General features: G+C 44.6%; 1 protein-coding gene across 5 annotated transcripts in view; it reads right to left on the reverse strand.

The window, feature by feature from the left end:
- MAP3K20 (mitogen-activated protein kinase kinase kinase 20) overlaps nucleotides 1–18,553 on the reverse strand; it is a 92,651-nt gene extending 74,098 nt beyond the window's left edge. Inside the window, exons 1-3 of one of the 5 annotated variants that reach the window (XM_055811599.1) lie at nucleotides 18,325–18,464; nucleotides 17,442–17,661; nucleotides 11,660–11,849 (exon numbers count right to left, since the gene is read on the reverse strand). In XM_055811599.1, the coding sequence (XP_055667574.1) occupies nucleotides 11,660–11,818 (159 nt within the window). In that variant the 5' untranslated portion in view covers nucleotides 11,819–11,849; nucleotides 17,442–17,661; nucleotides 18,325–18,464. Of the gene's footprint in view, nucleotides 1–11,659; nucleotides 11,850–17,441; nucleotides 17,662–18,319 lie in introns of those variants that run through there. The other 4 variants (XM_055811600.1, XM_055811601.1, XM_055811603.1 and 1 more) reach the window with 4 other exon arrangements.
- Nucleotides 18,554–25,611: the final 7,058 nt, after the last annotated feature.

Here is a 25,611-nt window from a genome sequence, read left to right on the forward strand (position 1 = left end):
ACACCTCCTACAGAGCAAAAAAAAAATTATACCCTACTCTGCCAAAATTTGGCAAAAACTGAGCATTTCAGTTAGGCCAATGATGCACCTAACTTCAGGTGCCTACATTCGAAAATTATCTTGATACTGCTTCAAGCTCTCCATTGCTTGCTCCCACTACTCCCAAACCAGCAAAAAAGCAAACCTCTTTTTTTGAAAAGGAAATTGTTAGGAACAGAGCTTTTAAGCCTTTAGAAGTGTCCTGCATCTTTTCATAATGTCCTCACTTTTTAGTTTAGACTAACATACCTTTATATGCACAAAAAGAAACACAAGGTGTAATAACCTTCTGAAAATACTGGGGTTTTGTTCAAAGTCTCTAGTGAATTCAGAATTCTGATGGGTTGAAGTAAATGGTGGTGCTAGAATAACATTGAAGTCGTAGAATTCAGATCCCAGTTCTTCCAAATATATATTTTAAGATACACAGCTTCTTTAAAATGAAAGGAATTAAAATTCCTCATTCTTTTAAACGCTGTGTACAGGGATGGATTTTCACAACCATGAACAGCCTAAGAAGAATCCTCAACAGAAAGCTCACAAAGGGACCCCTCTATCCCTTCTCCATTTTTTCATTTCTACTTTTCTCTTGAAAGGGGTGTCTCACCAGAGAACCTGAAGAGTGAAAGATTTTAAAGTACAAGACTGAAATCCATCAAACCCTGGACGGTGGTCCAAACCCAACCAGCTGTCAAACCCAGAGATAGGAATGTATGCTCACTTCTGCCTAATAAAATTTGAATCAAACACTTTGCATCTGATTCTCCATGTGAGCTTTTATGCAAACTTCTAAAGTGCAAGGAATCCTGGGGTGGAAGAGCTATTCTGAGAGCTTTCACATAGTTCATGTAATTAGGGAAACCACTTCCTTTGATTGTAAGTGTTCAAAACAGCTGAATTTCTTCTTTCAAAGGAACTCTGTGATTTGGGTCATCTCTTTAACTTGCTCTTTCATGTTTCTCAAGATGAGAGGTGAGACTGTAGAGCACATTATTTAGAAAAAAAAAAGATTCCACTTTTTGTTTTAGGGATTGAACTTGGACTATTCAAAAGGTTGTCATTTGGAAATCTTTCTTTCCCTCCCTCTGTTTCCTTCCTTTTCTGATAAGCTCTTCAGTGGCTCCAGTGAACACAGTCCAAAATGCCAATTTAAACCTAAGGCAAAACTGAAACACGGTATATAAAGGAAAAGGGACTCTCATTTTCCTTTGTACAGTTGTGGCTGAATATGTAATTATAAAGGAGCTCTAGCTGCAGGATCTCAGTCCCCATGTCACGTTTACATTTTAATGGTTCTAAACACTGACCAAGCAAAAAGGCAGAGATACAGATTTTAAAAGACAAACAAAGCAGCTGCCCTGGTCTTTGAAATGGGTCTGCGGGTTTTTTTCTTTCCCAGAAAGGGAACTCAGGTCACAGTTTCAAGGCAACGACCATGTCACTTGAGCTAACAGCCGATGCCAGTGTTGTTACAGAATCAAGTGTCACTCACCCTGAATTTCTTGAGCCAGGCACCCTATTAGTGCTGTTACTCCACATTCGTCTCTGTAACAGCCGTAATGGGCAGGGAATCTCTCCCTTCTCACAGGACAGCACAGAAACAAGAGTAATGAAAAGGCAAGAGGTTTCATCATTCGGATTTCAGATTTATTAAGTAACAATATGCTTGTTTACCCTGGGAGAACAGAGCTTTATTCCTAGTCCATGACAAATCGCAGGACTCTGTCCAGAACCGTAGCACCAACAGGGAAGCTGTTTGCAATGGGAACAGAGTAAACCACTTGGGGGACGGTGCCAGAAACCACACCACTGCCAACTTCTGCTCAGGACAGATGGGTCACTGGCAGGGAGAGAAGACTTTACAATAACAAAGACTTTGGTATAAATACATAAATGACCAAAAAAGCAAAAGTTAAGAGCAGACCTCCGAAATGTGTGGCCCCAGTAAGTGGGGTTCTGGATCTCATACATGCCTTTAGGGCCCTTGCAAACTCTTACAGGGGGTACTAGCAAGGCAACATCCAAAAGGAAGAGCAATTCAACAGCTCCAAATGTTAGCCATCTGTTGCTACGTACTTGCATCACATGTAGCAGCCCAGCACACACAGACACACTGCATAGAAGTCAAAAGTAAAAAAGCTTTTCCCATGGTTTAGGAGATTAAAAGTACACAGTTCACTGAAAAGGAAACCCACCAATCACTACTTATAAGCCATCATCTTTGATACGACTGCCGCAAATTCATCTGACATTACTAAAATTAAGGTTATTATACAATTAGACACAGAATGAATGATTTCTGTGCTTTCCCCCCCTCTAACTGCACAGTTACATTTTCTCTGCTCTGTGATTCTTCCAAGGAAAAGGAAAAGATATCCTCTCAGAAAATGTTGCTCACTCACCCGAGGGTGCAGCAACTAGATTATTCTAACAAGTTTCCAGAACAACCACCTACTCACCTCTCCTACTCTGCCTGTGCCAGATAAAAACTTGCAGAGAGCTTCAGCTTCCATCGAAAGGCTGACACCCACCCAGCCTGCATGCCTGCCTTTTGGTTTTTCTACCTTCCGAAAGATGAACTCTGTACAAAGCAACTACACGTTGCCTTCCTGCGCCTACTAACAGCTTCCTCGCTTCTCCTACAGCAGCTCAAGGGCTTTTACAAACCATGCTTATTTTCAATCTGGCTGCTGTAAACTGAAGTGCCTGATACACACCTGCGGGTTTTGCGTATCACGACACTTTTTTTTTTCTCTCCCCTACTTACAACATTTATCCATAAGAAACTTCAATTTTCAGAGGTTATGGAGTAAAATAAATGAGCAACTAGAGTCAGAAGAAGCGAAGCAGAAGATGTGTGGCAACTGTCCCCTTCCAGTGACATCCAGGGTCCAGGCACTATGTTGCCAAGGAGCTGCAGCCATAGGGGGTCCCTCCTGTGTGCCATGGGCTGCCCCGCTCACCAGGCACCATAGCTGCAGGGGACACAGAGGAGGCACAGGAACCATCACCGTTACTCGAGTCCCCCAGTTTCCCAGTGGAGCCAGCTTTCTTGAATAGAAATTACGCAGAATGGAGGTTCACTAAACATTAATCTAATAAATGAACATGTATTTGCAAACTGGATCCCTCCCCAGTAGCTGAGCACTAACAGATGAAACACATTTTAGGAGACAAACAGGGCAGCTTGGAGGCAGTTGGGTCAGACAGCAGCTCTGTATTGCCCTTACTGGCCCCATCTCCCCAGTGTGTAAGTGCAATTAATTGAGTACGAGAGAAAGAGTTAAGGCTGAAGCTGTTCCCTGGGCTCCTCTGCAGCTTCCAGCTAACATAAACAGGTCCGAATGCTTCTTTGTGACTGTTTATACTGCCCACTTAAAAAGGAAAACTTTTTCTATCAGCACCTTAACAAGTGACAGTAGGTAAATGTGAAGTAACTTTTACAGTCCTAGTTGCATCATTACAATTAAAAAGATTTATTTTTATGCTTCCCTTAAAGTTAGGATATATATTTTTATATATTCTTCTTCAACGTTTTCAAGTAATCTTGTGCCCCAGACCCTTATGCAACTCATGCAAAGCCAGTCAAAAATTAAGGGCGGGGAAGGCAAGTAAAGGAGGACATACCTAGTCCTATTCAGTGTTTTACTGCCCTCTTAAGAGGGCAAAACATGTTGTTCAAAATTCCATTGCTGCCATGTGCATGGCAGGTACTTTGGGGTCCCCAACCAAAGACTGTGGCCTCAGTGCTCGGTTTCGGATACCTCTGTGAAAAACAGCCTCCACAAGACTGATGACCCCAGACACAGATCACATCAACTCCAGCACAGATCCCTAACTTAATTTGTACCATCACACAGGCGTTCAACAAGCCAGAAACTGTGTTAGACTCAAACAATACTTCCACACACCTCAAAAGCAACTTTGGTAGTATCAGAAACAATAATTCCATATGCTGCAGTTGAGTGAAAATTATTTAATTAGTGTCCACAGGGACTGCAACACCAAGAGACTTCAATGCATGTCACAGACAGATTGTCAGCTGTCCCTCAAAGCACCCAAGACTCAAACACACACTTACCATACTCTAAAGCTACCACTAGATCTCACCTGCCACGCAATTTTGTACTGTAACCTTGTTTTAAGAAAACTATGTAGTCAGACAAATGAAGAGATAAGACTAACTTGAACCAACCCTCGATTACTTGAGCCTGCAACAGCCTAAAACACCACCTTGACAGAAAAGCTTCTCTTCCATATCCATGAGAGTTCTACAGCAAAGCTTCAGGACAGCTTATACATCCAAAAATACCATTTTGCAGTTGATCACTTTAACAGAAGCTCGAGGTCAGAGAATGTCGTGGGAGGGGAAACAGAAGAGCTGCCGTTTGATGTCAAGGGTTGCTGGCAGAGAGATAAGCAACAGAACCTCTCCTCCAAATTATAAATAATAACTGAGCCCATGCAAAAAGAAAACAGAAAAGGGAGAAACATATCTAGAGCAAAATAAAGAACTAGGAAAAATCCCCTTTAATTGTGGTTAGGTATCTACTGGCAACTTGAGCAACCCACTGTCAAACAAAAACTTGCAGCAGATTGACACAATAATTAAGACAAGACACAATGGCATTTAATTATGAAACTAAATAATATTTAATAATACCCTAACAGGCTGCATACTGTGGATAGCAAAAAGGATAAGAAAGAGTGCTTTCTAAATAATCAGAGACAGTTTTTTTCTCCTATTCTAAACAACATTTATCCATAATTTGTAGAATGCTGGCATAAAAACTTGTTGCACCTTCTGTAAAAACAAAATTAAAGATAATTGAGGTAAGAGGCCCCAGACCTCACAGAGATATTCCTAACCCAGGGATCAGGCACACAGTACGTTCCTGTGCCTCAACCAAGCTATGGCAACTTGACCAGCAGCACATGCAAGGTAATTTTGCTTCACCTGGACAAAGTTTAGGGCAACTGAAGAGTCAAGTGATAGGGAACAACAGATATATCTGGTGCATCTTAGCTTATTAATTTACCTGTTTATCAAGTTTTTTTTATGTAGTCACTGTTCTGCACACCAGTCAACAGAAGGATGTGTGCTTAATTATTTACAATTTCAGTACAAAATATGGTGGTTTAGCTGATAAAAAAAAAGGATAAGGTAACTTCTAAAATATGACTACAGCCAGCTTCCCAGCACTTGCAAAATTGCTTCTCATTTATTGCAAGCTAAGATGACAATGCTGACAGTCACTATGTCTCAACTGACTCAAAATAACTTTTGAAGCCACAGACTGCCAGCCTGCGCCCTGACATGCCAGTTTCATTGAAGATGATGTCTAAATCAAATTAAGCCAAAACTGGCTTGATTTAAAAGAACGAGTATACACAAGCCTTTGTAAGTAAGAATCTCAAATGAAGCTGGTCAAAAAACCTCAGTAAGCCACACAACTTGTGCTACAAATACTCATTATTTACATGAAGCAACTGTGAAAAACGTTAACTCATCTAATGAAAAGTGTGGTATAAAAATGTTTTACACAAGTAAAAAAATCTGCTACAATAAAATGTAGCAAAATATAGACAAAGCATGTTTCTGTGCCTGGATTGTTAAATTTTTAAGATCTTTTTGGGGGAGCAGAGACAGAGTGGAATTAAGTTTCTTCTTGAAGCAGAGAAAACGGAACTGAAGCCTGTTCTTCAGCAATATTACATTGTCTTACATTATACTGGTATCTCCCAAATACCAATGGAGTTTTGGTATCATTTTGCTTGCAACACATAGACCCCTCAACACTTACTATACAGTCTTATGCAAAGCACCCACTAAGAAAATCTAATGCAGTGACTTTCTTGACATCTGAAAACATGACATTCATTTACAAAATCAAGGCCTCCAGAAAATCCCCCTTGAATGAAAGCCGAGAGTAGGGCAAACTCAAAAGCAGAGATTTACTGCAGAAGTCTGCCCTATCCAAAACGATTTATTCTGCAAGATACATATTATGCAACAGCTGGAGCATCTGAACCCATTCTGACAACTTCCACAGTCTACAAAGGGTACCGAGTGTCCTCTTGATACTGTTCGGGAATATGCCAGTCAGCACCAGGAGGAGTGCTCTATGCCATTTCCTTTACCAAAATATAACCTGCAAAATAATGACTCCGTAAAAAAGAAACAAAGACATCTTCAGACACCCCTCTGGTATAATAAATGCAGTTTTATTTCCTTTCAGCTGTTAACATGATATAGCAGTATTTCTTTAAATGAATATGGAGCTGGAAGGGTTCCCATAAGATCACTTACTCTGGGGATGTACAACCTTTCATTTTTTCATGAAGTCTGTAATTTTCCAATATAGGCACAGATACGTCTGGAAAGTTCATATATTTGACTCCTGCACCTTATGGACCCTTATACCGCACGCACTCTAAGCCCTCTCTCACTGTTCATTAGCAATAGCACCTGCACGAAAGGACCACAGGTGGGAAACACAGGGTTTGCCATCCCCCTGCTCCGAGCTGGAACCAGGTAAATCCAGACATTTCCTGGCAGATATTACCTTGAACCACTCTCAATACTCACCAAGTCAGACATGAGGGGGGTAAAGGAGTAGGAGCTCCTAGAAAGAGCTAATAAAATAGTTAAAAAGCATCAAAATTGTCCTTCGCTACAGCCAAGGCTGGCACCCAAGCACCAATACCAGATACAAATTGTGAGCAAAAAGAACATCTACTATTTTTAGTCCTGTCAGGGCTAAGTATCAGTTTCAGTTTGGTTTGTTTTGCCCTATTTTACTCTCTTGTTTTTCTTATTACTCTTGAAAGTCATTCCCAGTCCTTACTCTTATGACCCACATTAAAATTACCACATGCTCTGTTTTAGGACTACAGACATGAGTGAGGTAAGTCCAATGGCATGCACGTGGTTATACTTAACTCATCCCCTTTGGAAGGTACGGGCACAATCCATGTGTTCTGGACAGTCCCTTCCAGAAGTGGATCATAAAATTGAAAAAGTGAACAAGCTGCATTATACCCCCCTGCATTATATATATGTACAAAAAATTTTATGAAGCATTAAAAGATCCCCTAAAGCTTATTGCATACATACTACATACAAGAAAACCTAAAAATATAAAATTTATTTCTATGGTAGTCAAGACTTCCAGCAATATAGCATCAGAACTAGTAAAAACATGTTTTTATTTTTGAGTCTCATAAAACTCAAATGCATCGCACAGACATGACTGAACAAAAAGCATGAGTAGCTAATCCTATTCAATCTAACATCTTTCATGCAGAAGTCAGTTCTGTCAGTTGACCAGAAGTATTTCCTAACTAGATTACAGTTACATTTTACTGTTTTTTTTTTCCACCACCTTCCTGCAGTTTGCACAGACCACCAACCAGCATTTTGAAGGAATCCAGGAACAGCTGTACTGCATGAAACCAAACAAACTCCTACCGAAGTACCACGGTTGTAACAGCTGAAGCAAGCAAATCAGGTGCAATACTGCTGTTCATCCATAGCACAGAGACAGTTCATGGATCAGGGAGTACTTCCACAGAGCAGTGACATTAAAATTAAATCCAAGTTTCAGGTAAAATTGCAGCAGTAATAAGTCTCCTGGTGAAGAACTACAGCCTAGATCAGATGCCAGCTGCCAAAAACCAGCCACCGAAAGCACAGCCTTCAAAAGCAGTGAGAAGCAAGAGGTGAGCTTCAGAGAGGTACAATCAAAAGAGGTGAGTGCTACTCAGTGAAAAGCTAACATGGCCAGGCATAAAGCAACATCCGTAACATTTCACTCCTCCAGTTATCTGCTCAAGATAATGAAGTCAAAAGAGCTGCCAGCAATTTGCACAGTAAGGCCTTTGGGCCCAATCGTTCCCATCCATTCCGGTGGGTGCCAAATTACAGGCTTATCCAGTAATTCATATAAATCATTCACAAAAATACCAAGTAACTTCCCGAGTAGTAGGTGTGCGATTTTCTTCAGTGAGTACACATAATTATCACTTAGGGCAAAAGGAGCAAGCACGCATTGTACTACAGGAGGCATTTCTACTCCTGCCACATGCATCATAAACATCATGCCGATGGTCTGATTTTCCATAAAACAATTCACATGGAATTCCTGTTCCTTGCTTAAAACCTAAAACTGTTAAAGTGCTTGGACTGGATAGTAAAATAGCAATTTAATTTTGGTTTTGCTGTTATTTAATCACTCCAGACACACTCCTATGGTTTACTTAACCAGCAGAAGTCTTGTCCAGAGTTTTCAAATCTGATACTCTAATCAAGGCCTTGCAGCACATTTATTTTTGTCAGCAGACCTATTTAGCTGTACCTTATTCACATAAACATGCACCTCTTCCCATACAGTCACATTTTAATGCCTGTCTGTAAAAAGTTAATGCCTTGCAGATGTCTTCCCATTTCTGAGACTGTAAAGTTTTGAAGAAATCTGTCTGAGCAACACCCTTCCAAGTATTTGTAAGTTTTCCCGAGCCTACATTTTAGTTCGATATGCTGCTATATACTGAAACAAAAATTGCTTTGTTTCACATGTTAGAACTTGTTAGCCACTTGGCTAATACGAAGTCTTCAGGATCTCTGCTGGTTTCGATTGGCTTGTTTAATAAAATGAAACACAGATACAACATATTTGCAGAATGATACCACAGCTCTATTGACTTGGCTTGTGCCCTTGGACGAGGCTAGCAAGAAATTCCTCTGAGCAAGCTTTTCCCAACTGTCCTGTTTTCCCTTTAATCAGTTGTTATGGATTATTGGCAGCAGTTAACAGAAACACAAGACAATCAGTCACAGAGTTACAAGGATACTTCCTTTCAAACAAACCAGGAAGAGTAATAATTAATTTTCTGGACTAAATGGAAACCATCCAAATATCTACTAAACAGATACATACAGTTATGGCAAGTTATTTTTCTATTGTTATCAGAAAAGCCATTGACTCACTGTGACTTTCAGGACAGTTCAGTCACAGACATTCATTACTGTCAACACTACAGACAAACATACTACATGTGTAAACAACTCGACAGCCGTGAGGGTTAGAACAGACCTTCAGGCCACAGAGGCTGGCCTCTAGTACATCATGGGCCACTACACTTCAGCAAGCTGCTCTTGTGTTGAGCTCAACAACTTGACAAAAACCACTGTCCAAAAAGACATCTCAACGTGAAGACATGAAGAGACGGAAAGGATTCTCCACCTTTGCTCTTTCAGTCTGTAGTCTGCTTCAAGCGTTAGTCATCCTCACTCCTTGTAATTTGTGCTTTATTTCCCATTCTAATTTGTCTGGCTTCAGATCCCAACCATTTGTTCATGCAGTAACTTTTTGCACTAGATTAAATGAGTCCAGCATTTTCTTCATATGAAAATGTACTTTTTTTAAACAAGCTTTTACTTTTTAATTCCTAAGGTTTTTGACAGACAAGTTCTGGCAAAACTAGCCAGACTTACTTAAGGCATCACTACTTGCCTATCTGCTGTCTCCCCAGAAAACTTTCGAGAGAAGGTGCCCACAACAAACTGTTCCAACTATAACCTGTCTTGTTGAGTTTAAGCTGCAAGTGATGATCAGTCTGAAGGAAAATAAACAATTTTGTGCTGGAAGGCACTTGCTCCCCTTCTGTCAAGTCATCCTGTTGAATGATGTGCATCACACCCTTCCGACACGCACCCATCCACAGCCCCCCTGCCTTCCACTCCTTGTGTTTTGCAGTCCACCTTGGGCTGCCCCTCCAGTTGGTTGACATTCTTTTAAACACAGCAGAACCAGGACTGCACCTACTGCCTAACGCCCATTTCCCCAGCGCCACATAACCAAGATAAGACACCTGGTTCTTACAAATGACTTGATCCTCACTTGGATATGCAAAGACATTAACCTAACTTACTTAACAGCACCATGATAGGAGCTCTTCATGAGCTGCAAGTCTTACGAATTACTAAATAAACCCTTACATTGTACCAAATTCTTTCCAGCAGTTTCCTTTTCCTAGCATGCAACCTGTATGCCTCATTACTACAAGCTAAACATTGTATTTGGCCGTTTATATCTTTCTTGAACGCCCCAACTGTGTCAAGCAAAACATATGACGGTCCTACTTTCTCTATCATTTCCCATTCCACTAAGGTTTATGCCATCACAAGATGCAGTAATACTGTTTTTAAGTTTTCTTTCAAAATGCCTGAAGTATCTAGCAACTGGTTTAGCAGACTCCTGCAAAATCCCACCACAAACACACCTATTCAATAAAGATACTTCACTGACCAGTACCAAGATCTGCCAGCCAGTTGATTTTTAAGGAGCACATTACAATACCGCATAGCACCAATTTTACTTGTCTTTGTATATCTTTTGGTATTAACAAATAGTAGAATCAAAGAGAATGGTACAAATGAATATTGGACTGAAGGTGTACATCTCCAACCATCCTGGAAAAATCATAAGCCACATTATTTTAGACAGCAACTTGCTCAATCACAATCAAACATGCCTATCCCACCTCAAAGCATGATGTAATCATGCTAACTCAGCTGCAGCAGCAGTGGATGGATGAACTTCGGTGTCTGATTATTTACCAAGCATGTTATGCCTAGCACTGCCCTGCCGTCCTCAAGCTTATAACTATCTTCTTCAAACACTTCGAGAATATTGTATACAAGTTGGATATAAACGTGCTGGAACATCTGTCCAGTAACTGTGCAGCCCATCACTACACTGGTGTGTTCTCGCTGCTGCATCAGCAGTGGTGAGCAGCAGGCACGCTGGAGCGCCGTGAGGACCACACACAGTGTGTCTCTGCTAGGACTGTACAAAGCTGAGGATCAGGAGGTATTTTTAGGTAAACCTAAAAGTCTTCTTAAAAAAAAAAAAAAAAAAAAAAAAGAAAACCCCCACAAACTCAAACAACCTTAGTTGGTAAATGTGCAGTAAGTTAATTCTGCCTTTTCCCACAGGACTGCCAAGGACCTGTCTGCCTTTTCAGGTGCACAGGATGCCGTGTGGGAAGGTGACTGGTAGAACAGTCAGGCTTAAACTTCACTGCAAGGTGAGACCAAGCTGAAGCACGGCTATGATTATCTCAGAGCTAGTGGAGCTCCAGATCACAACCTGCAGCAGCCAGGGAAGAGACAACTCCAAGCAACACACATGAACGTACAGATACAAACCACAGAGCTTAGAAGACCAGATGTAAACGGGAGAAAATGGAAGCAGGCAAAGACAGTGAACGCTACCTCTTCCTATCTAGCAACATGCCCAGCAGTATTAAAGAGAAATTACTAGCTCCACAGGTGCAGCTAGCTCTCCTCCTTAGGACCACAGCAGAGAGGAGCTACTAAACAAGAAAAGTGGGAGAGGGCAATAAACAGTATAATAATGCTTTAAATCAGCGGCATCCTCAGCTGAGGCTCCCTCAGTGTGTCTTTACTGTAACATCATCCAGTTATGGGGTTTTTGTAATTAAACAAACAAACAGCCCAAGGTAGTTTGCCTCCATTAGCTAGAGGACAGGAGACACCAGAAAATAATTTCTGTCCTTGTTTCCACAGCAAAGTGAATGAAAAGTACACTCTTACCTCTTTTTCTATTTTGAGCAGCTTCTTTACAGCCACCTCCTTGTCCTGAGAAATCCATCGGGCTCGGTAGACGCTCCCGAAACTCCCTCCACCGCAGTTCTCAAAAAACTGCAAGTCATCAAATCTAATTTGCACAAATGAAGCACTTGTAGACGACATCTCATAATGACAAAATATACCACAGCAAAACCTGTGAAGAGAAAAGCTTTCATTAATGCATATGCTCTGAGGACTTATGGACTTTCTCACTCATGCTCAAACACCCCAAAACCAGAACCTGTCACCACAAACACGCTATAGTATAATCCGTGGGGAACAGTAGGGAAAAGAGCCTGGGAACTCACACTCCAACAGGCTGCGCAAATGTTTGCATAATTTGCACAAGCTATTAGGAGCAGCTGGGAGACAGAAATGACTAAAAATACTCTTCAGGGCGATACTGACGTTTTCCGAACACCTTGGAAGCGGCTCTGTGAAAGGCAGGCGTGTCGCTGCCTTCCCCGACGCGAGCGAAGCGCACCGACGGCCGGGAAGCGTGCCCTCTGCTCCGAGCTTGCCTAGGAGCGCAGGCACGCCCTGGCATGCCAGCTCTCCTGCTGCGATGGCCACGCACACAGCGCGCGATGCCGGCCGGGCCGGCAGCCTTCCTGCAGGCGGGCAGCGGCAACCTGGCACGCACCACGCGTGCTGCCGGCGCTTGCGGCAAGGTAGGACTGCTCCGCGCGAGGATGTGGAAAAACCTGGCCATGGTAAATGTCTCTTCCCGAGTGACTCAGTTCTGTTCGCATGTTGTAACAAAGCACAAGTACACGGTAATTTATCTAGGTTACAGTATGTGAAATTCTGCAGCCTATGCCAAGACCGGTGTCAGCAGTTTCAAGAGATGATCCCATGTCTGCTGCCAGGGGAACAGAACGTCCTTCTTGGAGATTTCACAGCGATAAAAGCTTATGCCCATAGCGAATTCCAAGAAACGCTATCATCTAAATGCATGAATAATCACTAATTTTAGGCATCTTTTTTTAATGGTGTAAGATCAGGAAGCCTCAGGTCCTTAGTAGGACTGCAGGACACAGTATCCTCCAGAACCATCTGCATGCCTGCACCAGCTTAGACAAAGTAGTTTTCGTTACCAGCAAAAGTTACTATACTTGCTATTAACAAAAGCAAACTTACCAGCATAAAATGAAAGAGACAGGTTTGAATAAAACAAGCCCCGCCTCAAAAAAAAAAAAAAAAAAAAAAAGAGAGAGAGATAAGAGATTTTTGGGTTACTGGTGAAAATTACACCTCCAAAATTACACTCTAACAACAGTACCAGAACATACGGTGTCCTCTGGGAGCCTCCAGCCCTTAGGGCTTTTTGAGATGGAGCCCGCACATTACATGTCCAGGGCTGGGAAATGCACCTGTAATACACCGAGCACTGACAACTGCCAAAACACCTTTATCCCAGTCCCTTCTGTAACAAACACAAAGACACAATTTCGCCCCGAGCTCTCCTGACTGTGCAGCTAATCTGATTAACATTTTGAGATATCATTTGACCAGAAATGTCTGGCACTGTTTGGTTGCAGCTATTCTCCAAATGAGAGATGAAGACACCAACATTTTTCTACATATTGCATAAGGGATATTGCACAGAGCCTTTGCTGAAACTGCCTGCTTCGTTTTACATCTCCTCACCACCCGTAACTGCAAACGCAAGCACTGACAAGACCATGACAACCTATGTTTACAGAAGGCATTGCGTTTAGGAGGGGGCAGGCTTCAAGCACACCTTTCAGCAACAGCCAGCCTACAAAGCTCTCTGTGAGTGAACAAGAACGCTCTTTCTCCAGCTCCGTGAGTCACGAGCAGGGGTTACCCATGGGACACGAAATAAAGTCCATCCTTCCAGTGGCCTGCCAGTTCCTTCCCTGATACAAGTGCCTGAATTCTTCTGCTGACCTTTTGCTCTTGTTTCAACCTTGTCACTGTTGTGTGATTTCCTGCCATCCCAGAGACATCTTTTGCACCCTCTTGCACACATTTTATTTAGAGAAAGCTCAAGGGAAAGGAAATCAGTCACTCCTGCAAATCAGGAGGGTGGCAAAGCTAGTTCTAACGTTTTGCTCTTTGCCAGGTCTGCTTCAGAAACAAAAGCTCATTTGCTGCCTCTGCTCCGGCAGCTGCTCCAAATTAATGCTGTGTACACAGTGTCTCAAGCATAGGTGACACTTTATAGACAAATAAAACAGGTCAGCTTCCCAGCCCAGAGACCTCACAATTTAAGGCCACAGCCCTGCACATGTTTACGCATATGGGTAATTATGCTTCAGTGCAGTCTCCTTACTGACAACAGAATTATTCAGAAAAGTAATGCTACTCACAGGCAAAAGCGTATGCACTGACGGGACCATAAATTTGACAGGAAAGTGTGAACAGCTGATAGCAGATGGCTGTGTTTGGGATGGCAGAAGGAACATAAAACTAAAGAAAAACAGGTCACAGGAAACAAACATTTCTAGCCTTCCTATCTAAATTCAACATTCTGAAGAACTGTCAAATTATTTGAAATTATTGCTCATCCAGAAGAACCAAATAATCTGTATAAACAAGTAAATTATTTGACTTCTGAAAGTTACGCTAAGATAGAACATGTTATTCCAAGGTTTCACAGAAAACAGACCTCAAGATGGTATAACATGCACACCAGACACTTGATAAATACCAGTGAGTACTTTTCTGATGGGTACGCCTTGCTGCTTAAAACTTTACCTAAACATTTATGCAACCGCAACACAGTGCCCAGCACACAAGCATTTGCAGAAGCTACTGCTCTTTCCTTCAACACCTTCCCCAATTTCAAATTTATCTACAGCAGTCAATCAGCTGCAGATGCTACGGGCACCAGCATACAATAAAGCAATATAATTTCAAGAATGATTCATTCATTTGTATCAGATTCTTCCAGATGCTTTTTTTCCAGAGAAGGTAGATTTGCATGGGACACTACTTAGAGACCTGGAATTAATGACAGCCTAAGTCAGGTATACAGTTTTCTCCTTCTAGATGAAGGCACAGACCTGTTTAAATATCACTCCACGTTTGCAGATGCAAGGTAGTTAATCCTCAATTAGACAGATCAATCTCATTGTTATGTTTGAGAAAACAACTGTTTAGAGTCACAACTGCATGCAACAAATCCACACACAGTTATTAACTTGTCATCCTCTTTTAAAAGATACTTAACAATCTGAGTTTATACCATTGGTTGAGAAAAAACCAAACAAATCAGGTATTTCATTGAACTCCAGAGTCTTACACTTGCATCCAAAACAAGCACATCATTCCAACAGTGCAAGGCACCTCTTCATTCCTTACGCTTCTGCAGCCAGGAGAGCAGTCCTCTGCATCACGGTCTCCAGGCTGGGGCCAGGAGCATTACGACAATTCCCCCGCACGCAGGCAGACAGCACAACCAAGGTTTGGCATCAGCACCATCCTTCCCCACTAACACAGTTTCGAGTGTTTAACTGCTGTCATCATGTAGCAGCAGCGAACACCATGTCAACCGCAACTGACTTTGTCGCTTGTTGTCGATGAAATGAAACTGTCAGTTCAGAAACAGTGAATGACAGGTACTTCAAGAAATAACTCAATTGTTGGTTATTTCAATTATTCCTATGGGATCTTTTTTTTTTTTATTATTTGGTGACGACAACAACAACTTGCTCCTTTTTCTGTTTTATTTCTACTCATCAACATGAGCTTGTAATCTTGCAACAACATCCCCACCTTCTCCTGTGTCATTTTTTTCCTCATAGTAACTTACTTGAGCATGCTGTTAGAAGCTGTTGGTTTCACACTAAAAAGAAACAGATCTGAGCCACATTTGGCGGCATTTAATAGGCTTTGCATTATTAAGCATTAGTATTTAACATGTCAGGACTCTATTACGCAGAGTCACTTTGCAGAAAGCTATTGAGCTACAATAAGCTCAGTTCAGTACAGCAGTAAGCGCTTGGTGTAGGAAACAATCTGCCATCACTGGCTTGTTGCGATTAGAGCACTTTGTGGGTGTAACTTGCATGGGGGTCCCTTCCCAAGACCCTGCTGAGGTCCCACACCTCCTGTTCCCCCCTGATTCCCCCCTCCCAGGGTAAGAGAACCCCCAAGAACCCAAGCGGATGGCTTGCAAACCAACCCAGCAGCAGGCTGCCCCAACCTGCATCCTAGCACAGTAACACTGGAAGATCCAGACACATGCACTCGTACCTCCCAGCTTCCCACAAACCAGCCTGAACTGCAGGGGAAGTGCTGCCATGCCCAGCTCTCTGCTCTATTCCACGTACAAGCCAGAAGACCCCACTATCTGTCATTCAGCTACTGCTCCCGGAGCATAGAGAGCTTCCACTAAAGGGCTTACAAGTTAGAGACAGGAGGCTGGAAAGAATTCAGCACAAATTGCACAGTAACTACAACTCTTATTTTGCTCAGTGTATGGCTGCTGAACTGAAAATTGCATCCCTCATCTTACACGTGCACCTGATGCTCCTTAAATATTTGATTACTTCAGGAAAACCCTTTGTGATTTACTAAAGGAAACAACCACACAACTCACTGCCCTCACTTCACTGTCTGGTTCCACGAAGCAGGATTCAGCGCTTCTTTCCGGAAGGCATGCTGCCAACATATTGCCAATAAAGTAGTAGCACACTACACTTGTGCTATCTTAAAATACACAGCAGAATGTGCCAAGTTTCCTTATTTGGGAAAACAGCCCATTTGCTTTCAGGATCTTTGACCATCCATTTTTAGACCCAAATCATCCTTTCTATCCAACCAATGGCCTACAGTCCTTGAGCATATCAACCTGGATTTCTGCAGCAGCGTATTTATTTAGCCCTTTTTTTCAAAGCAGGAAAAAAAAAGCCACCCCCTTCCCCAAAAGCCCCAACCCCCCCCGTCAAATGCCAAAACATGGCCAACCACTGCCTTGTCTAAACAGAAAACAGAAAAGGAGTTACAGCGATAGTGAGCCACCAGGGACACTGCAGAAGGAAGTATTTATAAATAAAAGACCCTTTTATCATATCATGAACTGCTGACGGATAAGAAGCAAACAAACCCCAAGCACAACTCCAAATTAAATATATCTTAATCTTCTGATCTCTCTGTAAGTTAAAACAAAGTCAACAACCCCTACAATTCCTAAACTTTCTTAATCAGACCAAGCAGCAGCCCTGCAGACAGTGAGACTGGACGCATGGCTCTGCCTACCTTAGTTACAGGAGCAACAACATTTGAGCCTGTCCTTTGTCAGAACCTAAGAATTCAGCATAACTTCCATTAATAACATTTCTAATTTTATTTGAATTTATATAACCATCAGTGCTACAGAAAGAGAGTTCAACTCAGCCTAAACAGTTTGAGTGCTTCAGGAAAAGAACTATTTTCGACCCGAGCTATGTCAATAGCACAGACTGAAGGGTTTAATGGCTTCACTTTAAATAGAAAACATTTTATCTCGGAGAAACTTTAAACTGCTCACTTAGCTGACATTAAAGCTTGTCAGCGATGCCTGCCAGGAGCATGCACGCAACAACGCACCTGAAGGACAAGGCACCCGAACGTGCACCCCAGCCCACTGGGTCGCAGGGTCCTTGCATGGGCGCGACTGCTGGGTCCCGGTCCTTGGTTTGGTGGCCCTTCTGTGCCGGGCCATGATTCACACAACGCCACCGGTACGCAAAGCACAGTGTGGGCAGATAGGACAAGAAGGCTCGTGAGAACTTACAATTTCAGGGCAAAGTCCTGAAAACATCTAACCGCATGCCTCCTGCGGAAAGCTATGATGTTTTCAGGCAGCGACCCAGTTAATCCAGTGCTTTCAAATTATTTCTGCTTCTGGAATTTCGAAAAAGTAATGATCCATGGCTTTCGCGATGGCTCTGTCTAAGCCTCACAGCAAAGCATGCCGGTTAGAGGGGGAACGGATGGCTCGCACCACACACGTGCTAAAAAAAAAAAAAAAAAAGGCAAAAAAAAGGCATACTGGTGGGAAAGGGGCGAACTCCGGGGGCGGGGGGAAGGCGGGGGAGGGGGGAAGGAAAAAACGGAAGGGAAGGGCAGTGGCACCTCACAGCCTGACCCGCGGGATTTAACGCCCGGATCACCAGAAGGCAGCAGGTGCCGGTGAAGTGACCGTGTGCCGAGCCCCGTCTGCGGGCGGGGGGAGTCCAGCGGCCCCGCGCCCGTGTCCCGCCGCCAGCCCCGTCCCGGCGGGCGGCCCCGCGCAGCCGCCGCTCCCCGCGCTCCCCACGGCGGGCACCGGCACCACCGCGCCCGGCCCTGCCCGGCCCCCGGCGGCGCCCGGGACCCCCGCCCCGCCGCACGGCCACGCGTGGGCGCCGCTGCCTGCCGGCGGGGGACGGCGCTGGCGGCTGCGCCCCGGGGCGACGCAAGGTCAGGCGGGGCTCGGGCCGGCCGGGTGCCCCCCCGCCAGGGCTCTGCCAAGTTGCTTCGGCGGGTGGAAACGTCGAGCCCGGCGGGGACACCCACGGCCCGGCCCAGTCCGACCCCGCGGCCCGGCCGACCCCCCCGCCCAGCGCAGCGCGCACCCACCGCGCAGCCGCTGCCCCCCTCCCGGGCGCGCCGGGGGGGCGCCTCACCCACCTCACCTTCCCCGAGGGACTCCGGGCTGGCGGGACCCGAGCGGCGCCGATCCCGGGGCCGCCGAAGGAGGCTGGAACCGGCGCGACCGCGTCTCCCGCTCCGTCCCCCGCGCTTCCGGTTGGTGCCGGGGTGCCGCCGCCGCCCCCGCGCCGCCTCGCAGCGGCGCCACCCCGCGCTCTGCGCCGAGCCCCGCGGGGGAGGCGAGGCCGCGCCTGGGGGTGCCGCCCCGCCTGTAGGGGGCGAGGCGCGGGGGCGGCGTGCGGGGCGGCGTGCGGGGCGGCGTGCGGGGCGGCGTGCGGGGCGGCGTGCGGGGCGGCGTGCGGGGCGGCGTGCGGGGCGGCGTGCGGGGCGGCGTGCGGGGCGGCGAGGCTGGGGCGGCCCCGGGCAGCGCCTCCGGCCGCGGAGGGCGGCGTGCCCACCCCTCGGCCCCGCCGCACTGGCGAGCGGGGAGCGCCTGGCCCCGCACGGCCCGGGCCCCGGCCGCAGCGGCAGCCGCCGTGAGGCGAGCGGGCTGGAGCGCGGGCTGCAAGGGCGGCCTGGGTTGCCCGGGGCGGGCCGGGGTGCCTGCGCCGTGGCTGCCCGCGCCGAGGTCAGGGAGAGCCGCCTGGGCCCAGCCGGGCCCGCCCGCTCGATGCTTTCCCCTCACAACGCCGTGGCCGCGGCCCTGGAGGCGCGGGTGCCGTCCTTCCAGGGGTGCTGCCCCAGTGACAGGCAGCTTAGCAAAATGTAGCTGAAAGTATTACCAAGGTGACCAGATGATGGTGATTTCAAAATCTGCTGCTTTACCTTTGTGCCCCCAGAGCCGGGATGGTGTTCCCCCATCAGCAGCAGCATCTTCTCCGTGCTGGGGGTAGCCTGGGGCCGACGGGCTGCTGTGGGCGCAGGTCAGGGGCTCTGGAGGTCCCCGGGAGTGGGGAGGGAGCAGGTCCCGCTGCCGGAGCCAGGCCTCCGGCCTGCCCTTCTCCATCCGCTGGGTCATGGCGCTCATGAGGCCCCCGTGCCCTCGGGATGGTCGCCACAGGTCAGGAAGGAAACACAGTCAGCCCACCTCCACGCAGGGAAGCCACACGGAGCCTTCCTTACCCAAACGTTTTAATGCCATGGAGGTGCCCTGCTGTTGCGAAAAACATTCTGCAAATTGAAGATAAGCTGTCACGCTTGAGGAAAGTGGCTCAAAAGACTTGGGGGGGCAAACAATTTTTCTGCTGAGGCAAATGCATCACAGGGCTGTGACAGTACACTTTTTGTATCAGCGTCATGCGAGTCAGCAGCGCCCATTGCCACTTCGCACCACACTCGCCAGCTGACGTAGTGTCCGCACTCGCCAGCTGACGTAGTGTCCGTATACTGCAGGTTTACCTGCACCGGAGGATCGCAGCCCCTCATGATCTCTCATACTTGACTGTTGTTACACGTATGTGTAGATCTGCCATATAAAAATCAGCTGTGTAGCACAATGAATCACAAAAAGGAGTGCAGCATCGCAATGAATCATATACGTTAATTGTACATCACAAAGATGTAGTACGGTATCGAGGTGAATCATGGAAGAACACTTTACCGATGAATCAAATACAATAATTTCATGAACATCAGAGGCTCTTCCCCAAGGTGTGTTATTTTGGCATGAGGGAACATAAAAAAACAGTTGGATTAAACCAGTGGAGCACAAGTATACATTTATAGGCATAAAGTGAGATATATTATTTCACTGAGCCATAATAACTAACCTGAATAAAGTTCAGCGAGATCTTAGGCACTCAGAGTAATAAGTACATGAAGATGCTAAGTCAAAAAGCAGGTGCTGGTGGCTCCTTTTCACCCACGGGACAGGCTCAGCATTGCCAGGATAAGCAGTGAAGGAGGCCGGCATGCTCTGGCTTCCCCTTCATAGGGCACTTTCAGGCACGTTCTGTGTGATCTGAAAGCGCTCGTGCTTTATTGTGAACAGATCTTCTGGTGAACCTGGAGAAGTCTCCACACAAGGTCAATCAAAGGTGCCACATTTTAGAGGAAATAACAAATATCAAATGCAAATCACATGAAACTCATGCTCTGGAGGGGGAGAGGTACCACATACTTAGTCTCTTAAATGCTGTAACTTGTTTATCCTTCCTGTCTGAGGCAATTGCCAGTTGGTCAAATTATTTTAAAATCTATTTACATGTTAAATCTCTTGATTCATAGGCATTTTCAGAGAGCAGAACACTTGCGTTCTGAGGTCTCTTGCCTAGGGGACTTTGTGCAGGCATTTTGTCTATGGCTGTGTATCTGCAGAGCTGGGATTTATCATGTCTGACTTTAGGCCCTGGTTGCAGAAAGAAAGAAACTATTCCAGTAGTGCATGAGAAATGAGGGGGTGGTTAATATTTCCTACTCCAAGACTAGGAGTGCCGAGTCTGCATCAGACACTGTGTTAACATGCTGCTGTTTAAAACGTGTAACTTCATTTATTGTATTAGAGGACAAGAGAGCAAAAGCAGCCTGCTCAAGGACCATCCAAACCCAGTGGTACACTATCCTGAAGCTGGAATTACTACAAGGTTTTAAGTGTGAATTCTGGGGCTTGTATTCTTTCTGCCCTCTGGCTAGTGAGTCTTTAGATCCTTTCAAGATTTTTTCCATTATGAAAACTAAAAAATTAGCTAGAAAACGTCAGAAATCAGAGTAATGGCAGTTTCTTGCTTGGCCATAATACCATATAAACCCATGAGCCAACACATGGCAGTATGGTTTGCCCCTGTTTTTGAGGCAGCAGATTCAAACTGGGAAACTTGTAAATTAGCTCTGGAGAACTCAATCCTAATCTCAGGTTTCTTCAATTTATATGGAACAGGCAGAAAAAGAAAATATTTAAAAGCTAACAAAAGTTATTGTAAAGCCGCAGCCACTGGCAAAAGATAAAGGCAGCTCTAGTAACTTTTAACTCAGTTTTAGAGTTGAGAGGATTCATATGAATTGTCTCTACATCTTAATGCCACACTGGGTGTGCAGTGGTGTCTTACCACCTTTCAGCATGGAAAATATAGTTTCATGCATACATCCAGGTCGTTTAAATCATCCTGCCTGCCGAAAGCAGCCGTCACACCCCTCCCCTGCCTGGCAGGCCCTGTTCTTGCTGCTGCGCTGCCCACCTTGCCTTCTGCCAGCACAGCTTTTGCACGGCTGTGCAGTGAACTGGGCTGCGGAGGCGAAGCTACTGCAGGGAAAAGCAATCAGTTTTCACCCAGATCTGAATTCAGGTCATCGGGTGATTGCACAAAGACTCGTGCCGGCACAAAGGCAGGAGAGGCGCAGGGGCTGATATGAGCAGCTGAGAGGGGACAGAGCCTGGAAGTGCTTTTTTAGCAGTAGCGATGGTTTATGCCAGCTTAAACTATGTGAAACTCTAGACACAGATAATTTGAAGGTGGACACCTGCTCCGTATTTTTCAGTTCTCCTTCAAGACTGGCTCAGAGTTCAGCTCAGGCTTAGTACTGAGGTTCTTTGAAGCAGTTCTGCTTCTCTGGCTGCTGTGGCTTGCCTCCCTTTTTAGCTTAAAAAAATTGGCCAGAAAACATGGTGGCGGTCATGCCTGGGATGTACTAGGAACACACATTGCTATAGAAGCTGTAGCACTAGCATATGCACTAGTGTTTAGCTAGTCTGAGCAATACTAGGAGTGACAATATGGTAGCATTAATTTTATGCCATTTATACCATCAGGTTTGTGACCTGGAAGAGGTGGATGAGTGGCTCGCCTGAAAACCCTCTCTGCATCATTATTTTTGCTTGCACTGTCCAGACTGAAATTTGTGCAGGTATGTCCAGATATGCTGCCATCACAGACCTCTGCAGTTACACCCCAAAAGATAAAGAGCAGGGTTGGTTTCATGACTAAAAGAGAACTTGCATAGCACTGCTAGCCAAAATAAGCAGCATTTCATCTTTCTGAGAGATGACAAGTGGAAAATCTAAGGAATTGCGTTTGGATTTGGCTCAGAGGCTATCCTGCCTTTCTTGCTGTAAATGACAGGGTGAGCATGCACCCACAAATACCTACCTGATGCTTCGTGCAGCCCCCATGCCCGCACAGCTGGGGCTGTGATTCCTGTTTGTTTCAGTAGCCCAGCCTTTGGTGTGCTGTGGGTAGCAGCTCACTCTTGACTTTCACAGGGAATGAAGAAAGATAGAGCCCGTACTAACCATCGTACTTCTCTTAGACTCACACAAGGGGTATTTTTTTCTGCTGTTATTTTCTCATCTGTTTTTTTGTGTTGGAGAGAAAAAAAAGGAATTTGTGAAAGTGCCTATATTTTATATTTAACAAAATTATAAATATATTATTAGAAAATACTAATCATTAATTATAAAGTTATTAAACAGAATTATTAAATACAGATTAGAATGATAAAATACAGGTATTCGTGTGGCAGAGGAGGCTTGTGTGCAATGGCTGTATTACATGTGGATCAAATACCTGCTTTGTGCATAATGGTTTTCAGAACTGGCAGGCTACAGCTTACAATGTACGCTGTTTGTCTTTTGATCAGGCATGTGTGCAGTATAAAAGCACATATAACTTCTACAAAAATGTCAATATAATTAACAATGAGATAGCAATGGAATGGCAAAATATTAACAAGAAATACATTTCTTGATTGTTTTACAAGAATGGTTTTCTTATCTTTTTCTGGCACCACAGTTTTTAGCTGATCATTGTACTCAGCAGTAATCCACTCACTAGTACTCTGCTCGGTTACCATTTCATTACATACTTTTAATTATATATATAGCTCATACTCCTTCTTATATTAAATTTTGTGGTCCAATAGACTTAATTTGTTGTTCTAATTTCAGCACATTTTTTCTCTAAAATGCAATATGGCTTAACACTGTTTTGTTTGTTTTAAAGCCATGCTGAATTTATTGTTGCCGTGCCCATTTGCGTTTTCTAATCCGCACTACTGCAAGCTTCACTGAAGCACCAGTCCCTTCTATTTCCCTCGTACCTTTTTTCCAATAGGTTGCTTGGTCCTAGGGAGTCTGGGGAAAGGCAGGCACAATTCTGTCTCTGAGGACTACCAAGGGAAGATGACAACACAGAACATTCAACAGCTGGTTTAAAGCATCGTGTGCTGTTTTCTATATTAAAGCTAATTAGTGTCTAACATGTTAGTACATTTACCTTTGTTGGAAACTAAAGGCAGCCACTGGAATCATGACAACTTTGGCCACCATTGACAGGGAGTCGGTTTGAACAAGAAAGAAAATAATTGGCTCCTTTTAATGATGTATGGTAGTATTAGTAGCTTACACTTTTTGCTGCTTGTTTAATCCAGCGTACATTCATTAGAACCAAATCTGTCTATTGAAGATCACATCTTTTTCTCTTTGGATTTAGAGATGAAATAAGACTAAAAATGACCATAATATTAGACTGCCTCAGAAAAGCCCTTATTCTGGATAAATCTGTTTAGCTGTACATACTGTCTCAGTCCCTTTGCCTGTGTTTCCAAAAAAAGGTGAACACCCCCACCCCCCCTTCCACCCCCCCATGCGCTAGCACACTATTAACAACAGCTAGTTGCGACAGGAAGGAAAAAATAAAAATCTGTGCGAACCTCTAACTAGTTTCTGGCAACAGCGCTAACTGATCAGGAGCATCACAAAGGAGTTACATGCCAGACAACTGGAACAGGAGAAACATTAGGGCAGGAATTACAAATGGAAGGAAATGTTAGATTTCAAACAGACACTAGGCAGCAACCTGCCAGTACCGCAGCCCTCAAGGGTCAGTCCTACAGAGAATGAGGACATCTAAAGAAAACCCAAGGCAACACTGGCTCTCTGTTATCTGAGAACATCCACAATGCTGCCGACAGTACTCCTGTGCAGAAATAATGTACACCTGTGAAAAACCACAAAGAGTCGGCAAATACAGCTAGCAGATTCACTTGCTGGCTCGGACAGCATCTGAAGAAAGAACTATTTAAAAACACAAGAGGTGGTGTTATAATGAGGAAACCATGGAGAGCAGAAGGCTTATGATTATTGACAGAAGTTGATTAAGAAATGGATTATTGTCTGTTAGGGCGTTGGAGTATCTACTGTCACCTCCATCCTACCTATCTTTATGTAAATTTCCTTTAATTGAGGTATTCATTTACAATCATTATTTTCATTGGTAATGTGCTTTATTTGCATTTGAAAGCAAAAAGAGAAAAAAAATTAAACACGACTGGCTGACCCCTGCCATGTGACAAAGGCTTTGCTTTTTGTCACTCTGACCCAAATGGATTAGGGCCAGGAAATAAAGGTCAGTCTTTTACCAGTACCCCTGTGTGTCACATTTTCATTACATGGAGTTTCCAAGAAAAATACTCCAATTTGCGTCAGTAATTATGCATTCTTTATGCATTTTCATGTAGTTTTCTGAGTTTATTTTGAATTCAGAAATTACCTTTGAGTGCCAAACCTATTAAAGACGAACCTTTTGTTGAAATATCCTTCAAGTTAGATGTAAGTGGTAGATGTTGTAGCTGTACGTGCTCTTTTTTTCCCTTTTAATTACAAGAATCTTCCTTTTTACAATAGTCCCCCCCATCACTTGAGTCATAAACGGCCAAGACCATGGTTGGATTACTTTCCTTTGTGAATTTACAAGTTATTTCCTTAGTTTGGTGTTGTGTGAGAGCTGGATTTTACTGCTAAAGCAGTGCATGGGGCAGATGGCGTGTAGGTAAATGCATGGAGGATATACCCTGGATGCTCCCTAGCACACTGACCTGTCATCACAGTGAGAAGGTGGGGGTCAGGTTTTAGCCACCAGCCGTGTCGGGGAGCTCCCTGCCCTGCAGGAGTTGGTTTGGGGCAGCAGTGTCCATTCCCAAGAGAGGCGGGGAGGTGAGGGTCCCCTCCAGCCACTAAGGCCAACTGTGCCCTCACCCTAGCCGAGGGCCGGCCAGCCCCATGGCACTGCCCTGGGGAGATGTCTGAGAGTGGTGGGGGTTCCCTGGGTGCAGCTATGGCCCCCGAGGCAGGGCTGTGAAGATAGGCTGCTATAGAAGTTTCTGGTTTAGTAATTTTAATGATAACTTTTTAATCTTGTCATTATTTTCTTTGATTGCTAATACCTTGACCTCTGGTGACAGCTGCTGCTTGTGCCTGCTAAACTTTAATGCAGGCTACAGTAAAGAACATTATGATTATTTGAAAAGGCAGGGTGTAATGCATTTCAGATTAACAGTGAAAGAAAAGCTATTCAAGTTAGAGGTTCACTTTGCCATACCACTCTCTATGCTGCTTTCCT

Source organism: Falco peregrinus, chromosome 8 (assembly GCF_023634155.1).
Source record: "Falco peregrinus isolate bFalPer1 chromosome 8, bFalPer1.pri, whole genome shotgun sequence".
NCBI lineage: Eukaryota > Metazoa > Chordata > Aves > Falconiformes > Falconidae > Falco > Falco peregrinus.